Source organism: Polyodon spathula, chromosome 6, assembly GCF_017654505.1.
Source record: "Polyodon spathula isolate WHYD16114869_AA chromosome 6, ASM1765450v1, whole genome shotgun sequence".
Classification (NCBI taxonomy): domain Eukaryota; kingdom Metazoa; phylum Chordata; class Actinopteri; order Acipenseriformes; family Polyodontidae; genus Polyodon; species Polyodon spathula.
Window position 1 is genome coordinate 75,690,191 of NC_054539.1, and position 21,992 is coordinate 75,712,182.

Here is a 21,992-nt window from a genome sequence, read left to right on the forward strand (position 1 = left end):
GGCAATATCTGAAACTAGATGAATGACGCAACACGCGGTCCATGTATTTCTAACACCCATTTCTACCCTATGCGTGATTGTATATATCCCCAGTTAATATAGCCAATATATTGCAGTTGGAAAACAACCGCATGTGTTAACAAGGCTAAATATTTTTCTAAATAATCGGTAAATCTGTCAGAACAGGTGAGACAATAAAAACCACATGAGCCTGTATACAAAACAAAACCGTGGAGAACCGCAACGTATAACGAGCCTATATCTAAAACAAAGCTGTAGAGAACCGCAACGTATAACGAGCCTATATCTGAAACAAAGCTGTAGAGAACCGCAACGTATAACGAGCCTATATCTGAAACAAAGCTGTAGAGGAAAGTTTTGTTGAGAGAAAAAGCCGTTAGCAAAAACATGAATGGCACGTGCCCAAACAGCAACAAAAAGAAAATATTCTAGCAGAAGTAGCTTGAATACCCTGCTGAAAGAAGCAGAAGGGAACAAGGATGTGTTGTTTTCTAAACAAATAACCGCTTTGTCAAAGAAGATGAACTAGACAGGCATTGCACACACAGTGAGTGCTGCTAGCGAAGCGATGACAAAACATAACCCTCCTATTAGGGTTTTGGGACTGTTTGACCCGATTCTAGTTTCCAATTAGCTTAAATGTTATTTTGCTTGTCATTTTCTGTATCATATTTAATGACTCTTCCTAAGTTGGGGTCATGAACTTATACACAGAAAACAGAAATTTGAGATGTTTATTTTTTTAGAACAGGTCATGTATACAAATAAGATGTTTCGGTTCATTGTGACCCGTGGCATTTATCTACGTAGATTTGTGTGCAGGAATAAAACGAACTTCTTCAATTTATTATTATTATTATTATTATTATTATTATTATCATCTCTGGAAATGGCTGCACCTGTCTGGAGATATTGCAAAAGCATTATCAGTATTGCAAAAGCATAAACAGAGTAAAACTTTTGCAAATAAAAACAGTTAATCAATTTAAGGGTGTTTACATTTGTTTGAAATTGCATCTCGTCAAAGACGCTGGGCACGCATCTATTTGGATTTTTTCTGTGGCAGCAATTGTCTGTGTCGTATGTATGTCTCAACCCCCCCCCCCCCCCCCCCCCCCCCCAATTTCCCCCCCCAGGGACACCCCCCCTGCCGGTCGTCCCTGACTGCACTGCATCTCTCAAAATTGGAAAAAAAAGACTGGAATAAGTTGCATCGCATTATTGCTGAAAATTAATAAATCCGTTATTCTGCTCTATTTGCATAATCAATTCTAAACTTCTCCATAGATCAGTTGCCTTTATGTGACTAGTGAAAGGGGGCACAAATAACCCGAAAGAAACCCCAGCAGAGTACTTCTCAATTCTCTCCAGATATTTTCTTCACACTAAAGGAATTATTATAATTATGTTATTGTTATTCTTCGTCGCAATACAATTGCTAAGTCGCTTCCTTCACTACAGCGTGCTTCTCGGCGCAGTCTAACTGAAGATTACCTTTGAACCTATGGTATCAAAAGGCTATTCCCATTTAATGCAGCACTGAATGGGGCTTGACTGAGGTTATTCCCCATCAAGGGATCTGAAATGAAGTACGTGGGTATACACTCATTTAATGACAAGTAATTGACAATCCGAGGGCTTGCATTACGAGCAGAATAGGAGGGTATTAATTATTTAAAAACGATTAGCCTTTCCGTGTGTCCTGCACAGATTCCATCTTGTACTGGAAATCACAGCACAGCCGGGGAGCGTGATTGAGGGAGAAGCAGAGGCATCAAAATAGAGAGGATACTGGGGCTGCCTTCCTTTGGGGCCTCTTTGAAATACAGAGGCTTTAATAAAAAAATAAATAAAACAATACATTTCCCTACAAACCAAAATAAAACCTGCTGTCTTATTGGGGAACAGCCGTTTACAATGTCTACAATAAAGAGGCATCTCCGTTGTAATAATACATGCATTCGTTGTTTCCATATAAAGATCTTAATGCACAGTTACATGAAGTAACCTGCGCAGTAAAAGGTTAATAACGATACACGTCAAGCCTGTCAGTTTTTTCCATAGCAATGTTTGTGACAGAGATCATTGCAAACTGACAATAGTGCATTTTAATTTCAGATAGCAAAAAATCTGATCAAATAGGAAAAAAAAAAGTTTGAAAAATAGGGAATCTGATAACCAAAAGTATAAGGTAGTTGTTTATGACAGATTCACACAAAGTTGTCACTTGCATATGTTTTTACTAAACGAACGCGTTAATGTAAATATTCATTTTGCTATGTCTTAGCTAATGACGTTTTTATTAAGTAATACAAAAAGAAAGCAAAAGGATACACTATAGGATAACATGTTCAGATGAAAATATGAATACCACTCAACGTTATCCTGTATAGCCATTATTGTAATCTGAAATTGTTTGTAAATTCTCACATTAATAACATGTTTAGTATGGTGCATTGTTATATGAAAATCACAAAATAAACAACTGCATGGAAAGCGAAACATGTCGATATGATTTATAGTTAAATTAACAAAAACAGTTGTCATATAGCTGTACTCTCGACTTAATTGAAACATGCATCAAAGGTATAATTTTCTTAGATTTTCTTCCATTCAAATCGTTGTAGCATTCCTGCGATTGTTTTGGGTCTGTAGTTTAACTATTGATTTATTAAAATAGGAAATTAATCTAGTGGAAAACGTAGTTAGTCCATATATTCAGCAGAATGTATAAAGAAAAAGTCTCCATTTGCATCGCATAACTTAAGTGTTGCAATAGTCAAATGAAATTGTCAGAAACACCTGTTGAAACTACTGTATCGCTTTAAAAAAAAAAAGAAAACAAATCTGTATTGCGGTTATGATTTGTATTATTTGAGTGAACAGCGTGTGACTGTTTTGAGAGTAAAACAAGATCACTAGCTTACACAACACCCGTCGGCTTCTAGCTATCCTGACAGTGAAGAAAACACACACACACGCACACGCACACGCACACACACACGTACACTCACACACACGCACACACACACGCACACACACGCACACACACACACTTCTTTATTAAAACTCGTTAGCACATTATTTCATACTCTTTACTCTTAAACACAAATGTGAAACTAACAGCAGAGGTTCTATTGCTGCTACACAATATCTCAGTATTGTAATAGAATCTATCTTTAAAAAAAGATTCTTCGATAAACCCGATGACTTAAAATAAATACAAAAATATACATTATTTTAAAAATCCCTACCTGGTGCCTTTGTGCTATGATTTGAAAGCGATGGCAGTCCCGCGCTTAGAGCTTCACAGACTGCTGCAACCGGCTCAAGGCATCGCAGCATTTATTTGAGCTCAAACTCGGCACTGTTGACTTTAGCACAAAGCAAAGATTTCACTGCCCCGCTAGCTTATAAAAATGGTTATTTTACCAAGATATTGATCGGCGTAATAAAATGCATTAAAGCGTAATGGCTAAAAAGAAGAGAACGAAATATAATATCTGTGTAAATTTGCTGAAGTGTGACGTGTTGCTGTTGAAAGTTTACCTTCTTGGAATTTGGGTTTGCTAGATTGTGTTGTTTACTGACTTTGTTTATTCACAGATCACGGGTGCTTAAAACCGGTTTGTGGAATGGGGGTTGAAAAAAGTCGTTCTTATTGAGTAAATGGACTACAAAAAAGGAGCGTTTGATTGCAAGCGGGCATTAGCAAGTTACGGACGGTGCGGAAGAATGGACTGTGGGAGAAAAAAAAAAAAACAATCGCTTGCAGTCATCCCAATGACATCCCCGGGTTTGATTTATTCGGGGAGAACTCCATCTTATCTATTAGGATCAGTGGAGTGGGGGACACTAAGTAGTTTAAAACGACCCCCTGACAATGGGCCTGTGATACGGAACATAACAGGTTAGAGCATCGCATGCAAACCATTGTTCCAAAACCTGCCCCATTTTCCCCATCTATTCTGCTGCGCTCCGGGGGGCTTTTATGTGGCAATGAAACAAATTTCATGCTTGGATCGCGACGTGTGTGTCCTCCCAGAGGAGAGAAACACAGAGAGAGACCGCGGATCTGTGGCCAGGCCTGCTTTCGCTCTACAATCTGGAGTTTACCGAGGATTCGATCCTTGTTATTTAGGTACGATTTTGGGCTCTCTGTGGGAACTAAAGGGCCATCTGTGTGCTAAAAAAAAAAAAAAAAAAAAAAAAGAAAGCCAAGATTTTAACAGACAACTATTATCCTAAATATGCATGTTGCTGTAGTGAACGATGTCTGGAGTTTTATGAATAATATATTTGAATGTGTTCCTAATTTACTGCACATAAAAAACACTATAATAATAATAATAATAATAATAATATATTAAAGAGCACTTTTGACCTCCGAGTTGTTTGCCTTTTTAACAAAGTATTTGTAATAGATCCCTGTTAGTAATAAGCACCGATACCAGATTTAGCAGATTATTAATGAAACGATCAGCCGTTATAACAGCCAGGCCAACAAACTATTTTGGGGACTATAAGTGTTCAGATAGTGTGAGTGCATGTATGTACATTGTAAAGAAAACCGTACATTTTACAAAAAATGATTGGCTGCTGTTTGCTGGTGCGCCTGGCAAAATTACGGTATACAAGATTACAGCAAAATAATCTACTTTTTACAGTGGTTTTTCAGTTCTTTTTCCCATGAAATGTACATAAATCTACATAACATTTACATATTGCTATTACTCTGTGTCTATGCGAAATAACAAACATCTAAAAAATACAGCTGATTGCCAGAAAGGATGCTGTAAACAAAATCTTATAAAATGTAGTACCTACGATATAAATGTATCTACCTACTACTACTGCCAAAAATAATAATAATAATAATAATAATAATATAATAATAATAATAATAATAATAATAATATGTTAATGTACTACAATTATTATGCGTTTGTTTGTATATGTGTTTTCTTCGTTTATCAATAGTTATTTAAGTATAGAATAGACGAAACTAAATCAAACTCTCAGACGGGCGACGATACTTCATTCACACTGTAAAAGGTCTGGAGATAAATCCTAAGCAACAGATTTTAAAAGCGTAAAAGTATGTGTTTATATCGGCTATACTTCAGTCTGCAGTGTTCATTTTGGCAGCTCTCGTGTTTCATGTGCTTTTTAGCGCTAATATGGTTTGTTTCATTGTACATTTGGCACTACTGTGCGTTATGATGGAAATGTGTGAAATGAACCCATCGGGACCTTCTTATTTGTGAAGCTGCACCTTTTTAATGGAGGGAGGGAAGGACAGACAGGAGAACAGCTTTAATAGAGGGAGGGAAGGACAGACACGAGAGCCGCTTACCTGCTGGCGCCACTCGCACGGGAAATGAACAGGGTTATTTAACCTCTGGAAATTAAAAACAATCGACAAAATGAATGCATATTTAAAAAAAAAATGCTACTCAGATTGGTTTATTACTTGTATTCATGTATTTATTTATATATTTAAGTATATACATTCTCAATTCACGCGAGAAAACCAAATGATTGACATGTGTAACACTTTTACGAGTTTTCTATGTAAAGAGGCTTGTTTAACAATATTGGGATTATCTTGTTTCGTCAATAAATATCGGCAGTTAAATAGAAGGAACCTAGAAAGGTATCACAAATACATTATTTTACCAAAATTGTAACAGCATTTTACCGATCTGTGTTCAATTTATTATTTCGTTTTTCTCTAACCTTCTAATCGAAATACGAGTGGGGGCCTACTGTATTTCCATAGGGATTTCGACCAAGTAAATGTAATTAGAAATGAGCAAGCAAGTGACTACCAGGGGGACAAACTTACACACAGGAATATTCAGAGAAATTTGGAATAACACTTTAATAAAGATTATGTAATTCTTGTTTTCCACCAGAATCCACATTTACACGTCATAAATAAGCAATACACAAACGACGAATTAGTGGCTTGAAGAAAACATAGTCTATTATTCAATGACACCATATACTGAGACTTTCTTTCTTCTTTCTTTTTTTTCAACAATACATAATTTTTGGTCCGTAAAAGCTGCAGGGCATGAAAACAAAGGTTTTGCCACAAATTATGACATTAACACCCCTTTACAAAAAAATACTAAACAAACTCGACACCCAGAGTCAGTGAGAAACATCAAAAATATTTCGGAATGCGTGTTCACAAACTATCATTTTACAAATTTACAAATCGGGAGGGGGGAGTCCATTAGGGTCTCAGAGAATTTAAGAGGAGTTCATGATGGGTCTGGAATACACACCTTGATAGTAAGACGTGTCGCTAGCAATTTGCGAGGGGTCTAAGCTCGTTTTGCTGGCCACTGGACCCATGGAAAGGGCTCCTGAGATGGCAGACCCGTAACCAGAATAATGCATCACCTGCTCGTAAGTTTTAAGGTCCATTTTGTGATGTTGCTGTTCGGAGGACATGAGATTGTTGATGGAGAAAGGGTGGTTGAACGAATAGTGGTGCTCTGGCTTGAGGTGCGCTTCGTGGGCGAGGACCGAGTGATGCTGGGACATCAGATGCTGTGCCTGAGACGCTGGGGAAGCCGCATGTCCGGGGCTCAGTGCTTGGTTGGACTTCATGTCTGGCATAGATCGCTTGTGCTCGTTTGAAGAGGACGCATTGGAGCGGGGAGACTCGTTGCCGTTGCAGCTTTCGGAGCTACTGTGAGAGCCCCCATCAGATGCTTTCCTGCCCGAGTCCTTTGTAAGCTTGTCACACTTAAAGCGCTTCTGTCTCCTAAGGTAGCAGCCGTTCTCAAACATGTTCCCTGAATCTGGGTGCAGGGTCCAGAAGGAACCCTTGCCGGGCTTGTCGGGTGATCTCGGCACTTTAAGGAAACAGTCATTGAAGGACAGTGAGTGGCGGATCGAGTTCTGCCAGCGCTGCTGGTTCTGTCGATAGAAAGGGAAAAGGTCCATGATCCACTGGTAAATCTCACTGAGGGTGAGCATTTTGTTAGGAGATTGCTGGATGGCCATGGTGATAAGGGAGATGTAAGAGTAAGGGGGTTTGGCGTGAGTGTAGCTTCTTCGGTAGGTTTTCGGGTCCCTTGATCTATTGATATTAGACTGTCCGTACACGGGGCTCATTGCGTTCATGTTCGTATAGGATGCCAAAGCATTCATGGATGGAGGTTGGGCGTTCATAGAGCTCATGTTGGGACTGAGAGAGGCGCTCATGCCCGCCATCCCAGCGCCCATGCCGTTCATAGCCCCTGTGCACGCTGACATGCCCGTCATTGAGGGGCTCATCCCGGTGTTCATGTAGGACATGTTCATGGAGCTGGCTGGCATGTTGGCCGTGGAGCTCATTCCTGGCATACTCATGTACGTGTTCATGCTGTTCATGCCAAGTCCTGGGTTCATGCTGCCCACCGATGTGTAGCACTAAATGAAGAAAAGTTAAAAAAAAAAAAATAGTCAAAATCAATAATAATATTGTCGTTTTTATTTTGATCAAACTGTACGATTATATCCAGTCAACACACTAAATTGTGTATTTGAACAATCATGTTTTATTTGTATTTATTTGCGTGTGTTCAAAGTTATTATTTAAAATAATGAGACATCTTTTTTTAGAATATACTGTAGCAAAACAATAAAAATCAAATAGACAATGACAACGACATCGGTCGAGTTTCTAACAGCTACAGTACTCATATATATATATATATATATATATATATATATATATATATATATATATATATATATATATATATATTTTTTGAAATGTAGGAATGAATTAACATTAAAAACACGTAAGAAATTAAATGTATCTGGCTTTTATGCAAAACGATTTGAGTTAATTGTTCCTTTGCATGTCAACCCAACTTTGTTAGGATAGTTCCGCTCGGAGATCTGTAGGATTTGGAGTCGCCTCAAGTCAATATTTGATCACAAAGTTAATATTATCTCAAGGCTAATATGGAGTTGTATAAAAAGGATCAGCTTTAGACAAAAAAAAAAAAAAAAGTTATAGCTACCCACCTCGGGCTCTCCGTAATAGCTGGTCCAGTCTGAGTGCTCATGTCCTTCCATTTTCACTGCACCCAGCATCGCGGAAGCAGCAGAATCCGTGCTCTGCTACTTCTGGAGAGAAGATGAAAAACAAACTTTGTAAAGCAGAATATCTGGCGACGGGTTTCCCAGAGCGCTGGTCTGCTGTGCAGGTCTGTGTTCGTGCATGTGTAGGTTTCGGAATCGCTGTGCCCAGAGGCGCTGTGCTGATGACAGAGTCGAAGTGACGTTGGTGGCTGTGTGCAGACTCTGTGATATAGCTGTGTGCGGCAGGCGAGCCGCCAATCCCTTCTTCTTCGGAGCCCTATTTGAATAATCAGCTCACACCTTGGCAAGAGGCTCCTCGGCTTGGCCCCTATTGTACACCTGCCCTGGTTAAAGAGAATAAGCCTATTTGAATATATCCATTAAATCCTAATCGACTCGTTGTACAACAGAAACAAATATAGGGTGTTTAAACTTATTAAAACGGTTTTCTTTTTTTTCTTTTCTTTTTTTTTTAGCAAGGATATCCTTTTGTTGAATACAACAAAATAAATAAATACATAAATACATACAGAAGTAAATAGTACGTTTTTATCTCGATTTGATCTAGGTTAAAATCGTTGTTGTATGTTTTAATAACTTTAACGCCAAAGTCGAACCCGTTATTCTACAATTGATGTAACATTACTGTATCAAAAATAATGCTGTCATCCAGCTGTGTTTATTATTACGATTCGATGACAATTTCACTTTTCGTTCAGGACTTACAGTTTAAATAAGCCGCTTCGGTATATCGCTCATAATTAATGCCATACAGTAGTCTAAAATGGATTTATTGAATACAATATATTTTCCTGTCTATTGGTTTATTTGGAAATGGCATACTACGACTATTACTATTAACCCTACTACTAGCAATAATAATAATAATAATAATAATAATAATAATAATAATAATAATAATAATAATAATAATAATCAGTGCAGTTTTGAGATAGTGGTATTTTCAATGATTCATTAGTGCAATGCTGTTTGCAATGGAATGAGATTTGGTGTTGGTATAGTGGAAAGGTGTAAGGCTGGTGTCGGTACAGGGGTCCAAGGTTATTCCAAGCTCTCAGCTCCCTGCCTATCTGAATGTTTCGCAACTTAAGCAAACATTTGAAAGCGAATTCCACACTGTGACTGTACCAAAACGAGTTTATATCCAAAATCTACATCGGCGCAAATAAAATAAACAAAAGAAAAACAATTGTAATGTTCAATTTTCATATGAAAACTATATTTAAAGCCCTCTCTCTCTCTCTCTCTCTCTCTCTCTCTCTCTCTCTCTCTCTCTCTCTCTCTCTATATATATATATATATATATATATATATATATATAATATATAGATAGATAGATAGATAGATAGATAGATAGATATAGATATAGATATAGATATGTGTGTGTGTGTGTGTGTGTGTGTTCGTGCGTGCGTGCGTGCGTGCGTGTGTGTGTGTGTGAAAATAATGCAACAGCTTAACAACACATAGTCGTAAACATGCTAGAGATATTATATTAAAAGACTATGTCTGTATGAAACAGAATGTCGAATCAACATCTCCCTTGTTTTAATACTGCTCAGCTCCAGACCCGAGCCCTGGTGTTTTATTGATTCAGCGGGACACGCTTTCTGTTTGAGATATTAAACAGAGTAAAGTTTATTTAATGTGTTTGATGATCTGAGATTTAGCGGCTCTCTTCAGCGATGGCTGATAAAGCAGGCTTCTGAATACACGGCTATTCTTTGAAGTGGAATTAATCGCACTATTTCACTGCTAATATATTTACCTATTACACAGAGACAGCAAGTGGTAGAATTCTCCTGGACCTGTTTTGATATAATGCGCTATACACGAGTGTTATAACCCACTCACACATACACGCATTCTATTGCTTTTGGAAGTATTCGGGGTCACAGAGCTGAATTCTTTTTTCTTGTGTACACCAACATGGAAAATATTTTGTTTGCATAGAGCTGAATTGTAGAATTTCATTTTTTTTTTCTTTTTCTTGAGCTAATCGATATTGAAATGGGAAAGCATAAAGCTGGAACCGTGACAAGACTGTCATATACACTGTTTTACATGTTGTAGCCTAATACAAGAATACACATTATATAGTAAGCCTATTGCTTTAATTCAGATGATTAATGTTAATATGGATTTTAATGAGTAAAATTAAATAAACGGCACAATTGCGCTTGATTTCAGTGTTTTTTTTTTTTGTTTGTTTTTTTTTTTTTTTTTTATTTTTTAAATAAGCTATTATTGAACACCTTCTAAGACAGATTGTTATTTTAGCAGTCCACAATATTATATTTAATATTTATTTATTTATTCTATAAAACATATACAGACAATGTCTTGGAGTATACAATTATTTTACAGAGGCTATTAATTTTAGAACTAGGCCTACCGTTTTTTACAGTGCAGCACACCCGCAAACAAACACTTACACGTTTTAAGCATGCTCGATACTAATGCATTATCAGCTTATTTATTTGTTTTTATTAATTTTGGATTTTCTTGACTTTTGTATGATAACACTCTGTACAGGCAATGCTGCTCATCTGACACTGCACTGTTATAGAGAAATACAATCTTAACTGAAATAGAGTAAGTGCTGGAGCGCCCTCTGCTGTCTGTTTGAAGAAAAACATACAGAAAGTGTCCAATTGTAAACATTAGTACAGTAATACACATAATATGTATACATGTTTACAGGGCATGCAACACACTTCCCATGACAAAAACAATGAACTTGTATACCTTATACACATTATTATTATTATTTATTATTATTATTATTATTATTATTATTATTATTATTTATTATTATTATTAGTTTACCAAAATGCATTATAACAATCGCGTGTTGATAGGCCTATCATTAGGCCCGTCTCCATGTCGAATTCCGTCCTTCCACACTGCTAATTATATATATATGACACACACACACACAACTCACCTTAAGAATACAGTGTACTCTATTGACTGTTGTTTTATATATGGTTTTTATTCGCTACCTGCATAGGGGCATCAATCATTAACCAATTCAACATAATTCCTAAACCCAGTCTGCCAGCTCGAACAGGGATGGGTAATCTGGGATATGAAGCTATAGACGGATCGTACAAAAATAACATACACCTATTTACATTGCATAAAATTTGCTGGGCAGTTCTTCGATTTGCCTACTTTTTATTACACGGAACAGGCCACTTGTGCAGTAGGTGAAAAGGCACCGACGCGTAATACACGTTTACTAATTAACCTTAATTTAGTGTGACTTCCAGCGGGGAAGATGCATCACAAGTGTGTATTTTCATCGAAGGGTCATCTTCTCCCGGAGTTGACGAAGTGTTACTTTTTAAATGTCCTTCTTTATTTGCCACACAGGCAGTTTCAAAGTTAACGTTGAGATTATTCGCAACAGGTGGCCACCAACAAGTAGTCGGAGACATAATTAGGGTTGATAAATGAACCGCCAGCAGAGTTCCAAGCCGTTTCAATATCCAGCACGATGTCACGATTAGGAACAAAGCAAATCACTGCACCTGTGCTAACCACGTATCCCTGCGCCACCCAAATCGAAGAACACACCTGTCTAAATACCTGCTGTCATGGAAGACACTGAAGACATCAAGGTGTCTGGTCATGTCCTCCGGTTTATATTAATGTGTACTAAGAACCAGTTTGCTGTTTTAAACAAGACACTTGGTATTTTATTTGCAGTACTACCAGTACACAGGCTACCAGTCCTTTTCTGTAACTTCGGTCTGATCCAGGTGTTAGATATTCAGTTTTATTTTCCTCCTTTAGTTGGTAAGCCGTCGTTTTATTTTAACTGGATATATTTATATTTTCTGACAGTATTTACATTAGCCTACACGCGATGTCCTAACCACCCGCCTCTCGCCTTTCTTCACTCTCTTGTTATTACCGCGCACTCACTCTCTGTACAAAAAAATCAAAATGAAATGGCCGCAGAAATCGAGCTGTTAAATGATTAAATGACTGGTTTTCTGAGGTGGGTACAATTTGACTTTAAATTAATTCATTAATAATCTTCATCACTACGAAGCATCTTAAACTCTTGTGCTGTTTTGGATACGCAAGAGCTAGAGCCAATGGGAGGGGATGATTATCTATCAACAATGTTGTTATGCAGGAAGGCAGGCCCCTCACAGATACACAACCAAGCAAGGTTGTTTTGATAGTTATTTGAAGACAGAAACATGAACTGAAACGCATCTAGCAAGGTATTTAAAGTCTTTATTAAAAAAAAAAAAAAAAAAAAGTTAAATGTAAAATATTTTACTTCAATATACTTGAATTTATTTGAATATTATTTGGGACTATTTTCTGTTCTGGCAATGGACCAACAAGTGACAATAACCAGCACAACCCATGCCTCCTTGTGCCTTATTGCTTAATTGAACAGTTGCTTATTATTGTACTACTGGAGAATTCCGTTGACTTAAGCATTTCTTTTTTAAAGCTAATGGTTACATTGGAATGTCCCCATTACAATCTAAGCCTTATCTTTAATAAAAGTAATGCCTTTTTATAATCTTATAGTAGTTTAAAAACTTTAATATTAATGTAATTTTTTCAATGGCTCATCCAATTGATAGTCCCTGTATCATGACTGTGTGAGGAAACATGTGCTCATTAATACCAGCAACAGAGTGCTACCCCAGCGTGAGCTGTCAAACTGTCAAATAGAATACATCTCCACAATTCTCTAGTGTGTACTTGATAAAGAAACTGTTATCTGTTTTCAAGCACCACTGGTTTGTGAAAATTTTTTGTAATTATTATTATTATTTTTTTTTTATAAATTTAGTTGTCTCCAATTTTTTACCCTGGTTTTCTCCCCAATTTAGTGTGCCCAATTATTATCTGTATCCTTGGCTCACTGCTTGCAGCACCCCTGCTGACTTGGGGAATGGAGCACGTGTCCTTTGAAATGTGCTCCTGCCAATCTGTCATTTTTTCAACTGTGGATCCACAGTGAGGCCACCAGACCTATGGTGCTGCAGGATGACACAGATCTGGAAGCTCCACTGCAGAACCACAGGTGCCCTATTGGCCACAGGGGTTTCTGCTGTGCAGTGAGCTGTGGATTTGAACCTGTGATCCCCAGCCTATTGGGCACATACTGTACTCCACGTGGAGCGCCTTTACTGGATGTGCCACTCGGGAGCCCCTGTTTTGTGAGAATTTGATAACTGATGCCACAGTCAGAACATACTTTCTTCAACAACAAATGCCACCTTTCAGAGGTGCCAGATTACGAATGCTTCTGAAGTTTTTTCTTTGGATTTTTCACTCCATTTTCAGTGAAAGTGGGGTGTTTTGAATTTCTGAAAAAGTGTCAGCAAACAAAAACATATTTTAATATTCAGATGAAAATGAATAGTTTTGCTTACCAAAGACAGTTTTCAGATACACAGGCAAACAAGACTATGATGGTCCTGTTACCATATTACCAAGGTTCAAAATACAGGATGTAGTTGCATTTCAATGCCATTCGAAGAGACAGTGCTTGGCTGGTTTAATGTCCATTCTTCCACCGATCTGAGCCCCTATAGATAAAAGTTTACGGTAAAAGTGCAGTTATTTATTTATTTATTTGTTTAAATATACCTTATGAAATAGGTTGAATGCCCCTTGATTATATACAGTAGTAACTGCATGTTTAGAAGCTTAACAGTCAGTATTAATAATGGATTTAAACTGGTGTGAAGTGATGGAAATGGTGTTCAAAATTGGTGTAGGTACTGCAGGACTGCAGAACAGGTTATTAATTCTTCTTAAACTCCCTTAAACCACATTAAGAACATGTTTCAACAAACTGTTTATGGATTATCACATGTCAAATGAAAAAAGAAGAAGAAGAAGAAGAAGAAGAAGAAGAAGAAGAAGACATATTTAGTCATTTCAAGTAACAAAAGTATTATTACAGAAGTCCTGATCAATATGTCCAGGTTTGTAAAGACAGGTTGCTGCAAAGCACAGTTCCTGGTAATATAAAGGTTTGACGTGAGTAATTATGGTTTCTTTTGTAAAGGAACAGTCATACCAGGTCACTAGTTCAGAAACAGCATGAATCTAGCACTGCTAGAGACATTGCGGACTGCAGACTGAGGGCTTCAGAGAGAATTTTAATCACATCTCAGATAACAATCCATAATGAATAACAATCCATTTTCTGCTGTTTCCCAAATTCTGGAAAGAAGCCTATCTATACCTGTTGAGTTGTGCTACGCTGTGCAAACATGTCAGAATAGTGAATGGGAAGCGTGTGTGTCTCTAGTATCTGCTGCCGACTTACCACGTCACCCGTGACATTTTTGTTCATTAAGTCTTTCCGGCATCTTTCATTTTAGAAGTTGTTTCTGACCACCCATAGGTGTAGCAGGCAGTGCTATGGAAAGTATGTTTTACAATGGCAAAGACTATTTACCATTAACACTGTATTGCCTCTTTACTGAAAGAACCCCCAGTTTGAAATAGGTGGTTTCCCTAAGTTCCATGTGAAATTGTTTCTATAGAAGGTACACACACAGTCGCTGTGTCTATAGACTCAGAGACCAGAAGGGCACATATATAAGTGATGTAAGAGAGATTGTGGGAGAAGAACTTGCTGGCGATCAGAACAACTCTGTGAAATAACCTTTTCAAACTGGATAACAGCAACAGAAACGCAGTGAGATGCAGCCTGTCTGAAAATGTGGATAATTAAAGCAAGAGAACCACAATGACAACATTGTCTAGGCTTCTCCAGGCTGCAATTGAAAATATTACTGAAACAGGTAAGTGTGGGGTCCTCTCTATACTGTCTATTTGGTCAAGTCTTCAGGAGCATTTACTTTGTAACAGCTTCTGAAAAGGGCATATATATATAATGAAGAAAAGTAATTGATACAAACTCACTATTTTAATATTTAGCTACAGAATTTTGGCTTACGCCTTCTTCAAATAGTATGGTAAAAATAGCCAGGCAGACTGAAGTTGTTTATGTTTGAAACTTGTACAGTGACACACACACACACACACACACACACACACACACATATATATCACACACACACACATATAAAGCAGTGTAACTCAATATTGTAACTGGGCATTTCCTCTTAAAGCTTCAATTTGGATGTAGATATGTATTCTATAGGGCAAAGACCTTCAGTGTGGGAAGTTTTACCGCTGTTCTGAAAATCTTTTTTTAAAGGAGAGAGGGCAATAGGTTAACCCTGTAACTTGTCAAAGTAAAATTAACAGTAAGATCCCTTTCTTCAGAAATCCATGGAAGATGTTTGCTGCCAACAGCCTGTGGTGACAGTAAACATTCCAGACAGGGCTACAGTTTGGACGTGCCTTTATCTGCTACAGCTGTGACAACTGCAGTTGGGTTCTGGTTTAAGGTCTGCCACAGGGTGTTTACCTGCAAATGAATCTGAAAAGCACAGTGACTGGGAATGCATACAATATAGTTAAATAAAATGTATCCAGCTATTTGAAATTCAAAGAAGAGTGCAGTTATTACATAGGAACAGCCAGCCCCAGGCAAAGGCATTGCTTACCTCCATGGGTAAGATTTTCTACAAATAAACATCATTTATATTTAAAGATTGTGCTGTGGGTGGGGGGCAGGATCCTATATCTTCTATGTGCTTGAAGCAAACAGGACTGGGTCTGAGACACAAGGTTTCAATACCACTGCAATATCTTAAGCAAAATGTTGTGTTCCAAAACTCCTGCCGCTCTTCCAGATACTTTGCTGCACATCCTTAGATACGGCAAACAGTTTTACATCAATGCAGGAGCAGAAATCTACAAAACATCCCAGCAATATCTCCATCAATCCATCCCAGCAATATCTCCATCAATCCATCCCAGCAATATCTCCATCAATCCATCCCAGCAATATCTCCATCAATCCATCCCAGCAATATCTCATCAATCCATCCCAGCAATATCTCCATCAATCCATCCCAGCATCCATCCCAGCAATATCTCCATCAATCCATCCCAGCAATATCTCCATCAAGCAATATCCATCCCAGCAATATCTCCATCAATCCATCCCAGCAATATCTCCATCAATCCATCCCAGCAATATCTCCATCAATCCATCCCAGCAATATCTCCATCAATCCATCCCAGCAATATCTCCATCAATATCTCATCAATCCATCCCAGCAATATCTCCAGCAATATCTCCATCAATCCATCCCAGCAATATCTCCATCAATCCATATACCATCAATCCATTCCAGCAATATCTCCATCAATCCATCCCAGCGATATCTCCATCAATCCATCCCTTCAGCATAAAATCCATCCCATATCTCCAGCAATATCTCCATCAATCCATCTGTTCAGCATAACATATTCCCAGCAATATCTCCATCAATCCATCCCAGCAATATCTCCATCAATCCATCCCTTCAGCATAAAACATTCCAGCAATAACTCATCAATCCATCCGTTCAGCATAAACCATCCCAGCGATATCTCATCAATCCATCCGTTCAGCATAATCCATCCCAGCGAATATCTCATCAATCCATCCGTTCAGCATAAACCATCCCAGCGATATCTCATCAATCCATCCGTTCAGCATAAACCATCCCAGCGATATCTCATCAATCCATCCGTTCAGCATAAACCATCCCAGCGATATCTCATCAATCCATCCGTTCAGCATAAACCATCCCAGCGATATCTCATCAATCCATCCGTTCAGCATAAACCATCCCAGCGATATCTCATCAATCCATCCGTTCAGCATAAACCATCCCAGCGATATCTCATCAATCCATCCGTTCAGCATAAACCATCCCAGCGATATCTCATCAATCCATCCGTTCAGCATAAACCACCCCAGCGATATCTCATCAATCCATCCGTTCAGCATAAACCATCCCAGCGATATCTCATCAATCCATCCGTTCAGCATAAACCATCCCAGCGATATCTCATCAATCCATCCGTTCAGCATAAACCACCCCAGCGATATCTCATCAATCCATCCGTTCAGCATAAACCATCCCAGCGATATCTCATCAATCCATCCGTTCAGCATAAACCATCCCAGCGATATCTCATCAATCCATCCGTTCAGCATAAACCATCCCAGCGATATCTCATCAATCCATCCGTTCAGCATAAACCATCCCAGCGATATCTCATCAATGTAATGATCAAATCATCGTAATGACAGGCTGCTGTATATATATGAAGCCTTTATGATATTTCTTTATCTAAACTACAGTGTAATAATAAAAAAGTAAATGGCTGAAAGATTCCAGTTTTCATATAATATGGCATTTCTAACTGGTAACTGGACAGTTTTAATTTGTATTTAGTGTGCTCAGTTTTTTTCTCCACACAGCTCAGGAGATCCGAAGGTTCAGTGGGCGTCCTCCAATCCCACGACCAAGCCAGTTTCTCGAGAGCGAGAGCGAGCGACCGGCCTCTGAAGGACGAGAACAATGCAGGTGTCCACTCTGAGCTCACTGGGCGCCTGGCCAGTAGGGTTAACTGTAGTGTGATGAGGAGAGGCAGCCTCTGTTGGTTTTGCCTCCCTAACCAACAGGACCGCATCTGTGCTTCTACAAGGTGAGCCACTCAGGGGAACTCCATGTTATTAAAATTCAAATAAACACAAGTGAATTACAACGATTCTACAAAGACGCTCAGAGGTACAGTAACTGTGTTTGGTAACACATTATAAATGGTGTAATGGATGAAGTCAGAGGTATTTTGTGCTCTGTAGTATGACTGCTCACAGTATCTAAAATAAAAAAAAAGAAGGAGCATAACGTTATAAATAAACAGCGTGTCCATTTAAACAAATACAGATATTGTATTGTGACTGGAGGGAACACAAAAAAGAAAATGACTAAAAGTAGACTAGAGGAGGCATGGTAATAAACAGAACTGTCCTGCATAAATCAACACAGCTGATCCTCTAACAATACATCAGAGACGCTGAGGAATTCAAGGGCAGCAGTTACCCGTTCCAGTATTCCATACAATATCATTCATGCTCTCCATTCATATCTGTAACGTCAAACACTGTCAGAAATGTTTGCTACTGCCTCCATTTACACTGATGATGGGCCTATAGCTAACTAAATCAGTGGTCTACTTTGTGTCTCTCATTATTATATGACAAGTACTCTCAAGTCTCATTGCCATTGGATATTCATTGATATCCTGCAATATACTGGACACTGTCCGCATTTCATTTACAGGACGTCACAAAAGCTTCTACTAAAAAACAGGGCCTTGTGATGTTTGCACTCGGCTGTCACAAAGATCTTAGTAACGATAAAGATTGGCCCAGGCAAACTAACAGTACTCGTGTTTAGGTCATTTGAGATCTCTGCAGCCAATAGATAAAATGTTACTGTTTTTCAAGTAGGGGAGGAATGCAGGTTTGTAAATCCTCCTGGAAAGTGATGTGCTTTAGATATCCAGCCAGTCCTGTCATTTCTGAAAACTGACAGGTTCCCCCAGTGCTGATATCATTTCACTTTCAAAAGCAAACAGGATTGCATAGCTTTAGACGTCCTCCTCCCGTGAGAATGTGTGCAGAAATATCTTGCATAGGGGATTTTCATAAATGTTTAAGAGCTGTTTCCTTCCTGTGTCAACCTGACAGGAATCCATATGCTGATAGGCAATTTGTAGTGTTTACTGAGAAGCAGCATGAAGCAGGGGCAAATTAGCAAGCTGCCCATAAGCTACGTATGCTCCCTGCCAGGGCGACAACATCAGTGTCCAATCTGTGTTTACCTATCCAAGGACACCCTCTGCTTAGTCTCAGGGAGGCTATACATTTTGGCCTCACAGACCCTGACAGCTAACAGGCTAACTGTTCTGTAACAGAATGACACAGCCACTCAACAGATTAGCACCTCATCAGCACCCTGGGGTTTCGGACAAGCATCTGGAACACAATGGGTTGCTTGTGATACACAGCTACCCTGCAGGAGAGCTCCAGCAGCTTCCTGGCCTATTCTCCACTGCAGCTGTCTCCGCTTCAGTGGGACACCTGAACCCTGCCTGGTGGAATCTGTGTATTACAGACGAACAAATATTGAGTTAAATGACTCCTTTCGAGGGATGTGTATTGGCCAGCTTTCAGGAAGCGTGTGTGGCCTGCACAGCATGTCCACCCGGTGAGAATGAGGCCAATTTGGCAGCTTACTCCCATTTACACAGAAGGTGGATATTCTTGCGTAACATAGCTTGCTAGTGTTCAGCACCGTAATTAAAACAATGATGCCTTTGGTACCTTCCGTGGTTTGCTGATATTTTTCACTCTACTTTCTGAATATCACAATAGACTATTGTCATGTGAATCACAATGAAACTGTCGCGCTGTTGTGATCTTTTATCTTTGGTACTTGCCTTTCAATGATTTTAATTTAGCCATCACTTGCTTTTTATTATGCACAACATCGCATGTCATTAAGTTCTCTACTAGTGTGGAATGCACATGTGCACTGTTCCATCAAGCTGTGCATTTATCTTCTGCTCAGATGGTCTAAAGCGCCCTTACTTCTTTTTCAGACCAGTTACTGCCTGGGTCAGTCGCCATTTTGTTGGATTTATTTTTCAATCAAAACGTGGCGGAACAGGAGATTGCGTTTACTTGGGAAACAAAAATCCACCTTGAACGCAAAATGCGATGTCAGTGGCGGCGTTGCAGTTTACACTGAGAAAAAGCTGTTTCAGTACCGGCACAGAGCCGTCTGTGAGCCTCCTCGAAAGGTGATTCAGTGCCAGCACAGAGCCGTCTGTGAGCCTCCTCGAAAGGTGATCCAGTGCCAGCACAGAGCCGTCTGTGAGCCTCCTCGAAAGCTGTTTCAGTACCGGCACAGAGCCATCTGTGAGCCTCCTCGAAAGGTGATCCAGTACCGGTACAGAGCCATCTGTGAGCCTCCTCGAAAGGTGATTCAGTACTGGCACAGAGCCATCTGTGAGCCTCCTCGAAAGGAGATCCAGTGCCGGTACAGAGCCATCTGTGAGCCTCCTCGAAAGGTGATCCAGTGCTGGCACAGAGCCATCTGTGAGCCTCCTCGAAAGGTGATCCAGTGCCGGCACAGAGCCGTCTGTGAGCCTCCTCGAAAGGTGATTCAGTACCGGCACAGAGCCGTCTGTGAGCGTCCTCGAAAGGTGTTTTTACAGTATAATTGTAAATCTCGAAAAAAACTACTCACTTCTAAATCTTTTGTAGTCATCTTTGTATTACTTTAGTATAAATACATGTTAATTTGGATTCATATGTTGTTTTTTTCTGACTTTATGTGAACGAAAAGACACACATTTGCCCATTTTCCCATTGGAAATAGTGATATTTTGAAATATCACTGTCCTGGTCACAAAAGAAAAGTTTGTGGGGAATAATAGCCATGTTCTATACTTTTGAGGCATAAGCAATTAGGAAATAACACTTACTACCCAGGAACAAAAAAAAATGTTTTTTTGTTACAATTTTTGTTATTATTATCATTGGTTGTTATTACATTATTAATAATACTGGCCTTTTTATATGCAAGTCTCAATGAGGTTTCTCATGTTAATTCCTTGTTCCGAAGTTCTGCCTGTCACTCAGAACAGGAAAGAAATAACAGAGGGAGTGATTCAGACTCTCCCCGAGAAGAGGTGAGCATAACTACGGTTTGCCCGGGGCAAAGCCCAAAATAAGTTGTTTTCATTTTTATTTTGGGCTTTGCCCGTAACATACATACAAATTAAAAGAGACTGACAGACAGACAGCCTTCATATAACCTGAGGTTCCGATGCACTCAATAATAAAGCTGCTTAGCAAACCCTTATCACAAGTGATTCTCCTGGTGTATGGTAAACTTTAACATGACATACAGAAACACAGTTGGACTGACTGATTATGACAGACTGTATAATCTGTACCAAAGAAGGCCATCCTCTTCATCATCCCCCTGGTGATAATGACTGATGCTAAAGAATGGTAAATAGCATTGCAGCAGCTCAGTCACGTGTTTGTTTTACCAGACACACAAGCAGCCATCTATTTTTATACCCACAACTGCCCTCTGGTGGCTACCGTGAGTTATGTTACACCTGTGCTTGCCCATTAAGTGCTGTTTAAATCGTTTTTTAATTATTAAAATATTGCATTTAATCAGTACTTATAAAGTTGTATATGTCATCTACTGTTAATTGTATATGAAGCTCTGTACTGAGTGTACACATTTACCTGCTGTCATTTCATAGACTTGTTCAAATGCAATAACACAAAAATACATAAAAAAAAAAAAAAACATACTTGAGGCACAATTTAAATTCTACGACTGCACAAATTGTTTATTTATAAATTAAACTGCATACTATAGTTCCATGCTAATTTACTATGTGATCCCAGTATGCAAAATACTATAACACAAAGGTCGATGCAGTGTATTTGACACTGGTGTTGACAACACTTTTCTAATTACGGTACAAACATCTTTCCAGCTAAACATAATATTGTTTAAACTGAAAAAAAGCAAGTTAGTGAGCTTTCAATAAATGAGTAAATAGAAATAATAACTTGTTTTTATGGTACTGTTTGATAGTCATATTGTTATATTCTAAAACAGTAACCGAACATTGCAGTTCTTGGTTAAAGGTTTACAAATAAATAAATAAATAAATAAATAAAAGACATGAATTAAAATTTGAGTTCCTGCAAAGTACAATTATAGTAAAACTAAGTTTGACCCTAACACTGCTCCGTAGTTGTCTCTAGCACAAGGACGAGAGGAAGGTGCTGATATATATTCAGACGTACTCAAATTTGTTGGTACCCTTACAGCTCATTAAAATAATGCTTA

At 38.6% G+C, this 21,992-nt stretch overlaps 1 protein-coding gene across 1 annotated transcript; it reads right to left on the reverse strand.

Moving 5' to 3' along the window:
• Positions 1-5,523: 5,523 nt before the first annotated feature.
• On the reverse strand, positions 5,524-8,411 carry LOC121317638 (hepatocyte nuclear factor 3-beta-like). Its single transcript, XM_041253783.1, has 2 exons — positions 8,056-8,411; positions 5,524-7,452 (listed from the first exon to the last, which is right to left on the reverse strand). Exons 1-2 carry the CDS (start codon positions 8,122-8,124, stop codon positions 6,283-6,285), a joined length of 1,239 nt encoding a protein of 412 aa, XP_041109717.1. The 5' UTR covers positions 8,125-8,411; the 3' UTR covers positions 5,524-6,282.
• Between the last annotated feature and the right edge of the window lie 13,581 nt (positions 8,412-21,992).

Excerpts from the sequence above, each read along its gene's own strand:
- LOC121317638 (XM_041253783.1), bottom strand. The coding sequence starts at position 8,124 with ATGCTGGGTGCAGTGAAAATGGAAGGACATGAGCACTCAGACTGGACC. Across the intron at positions 7,453-8,055 it reads GCTATTACGGAGAGCCCGAG|TGCTACACATCGGTGGGCAG; the intron begins GTGGGTAGCTAT and ends TTCTTCATTTAG.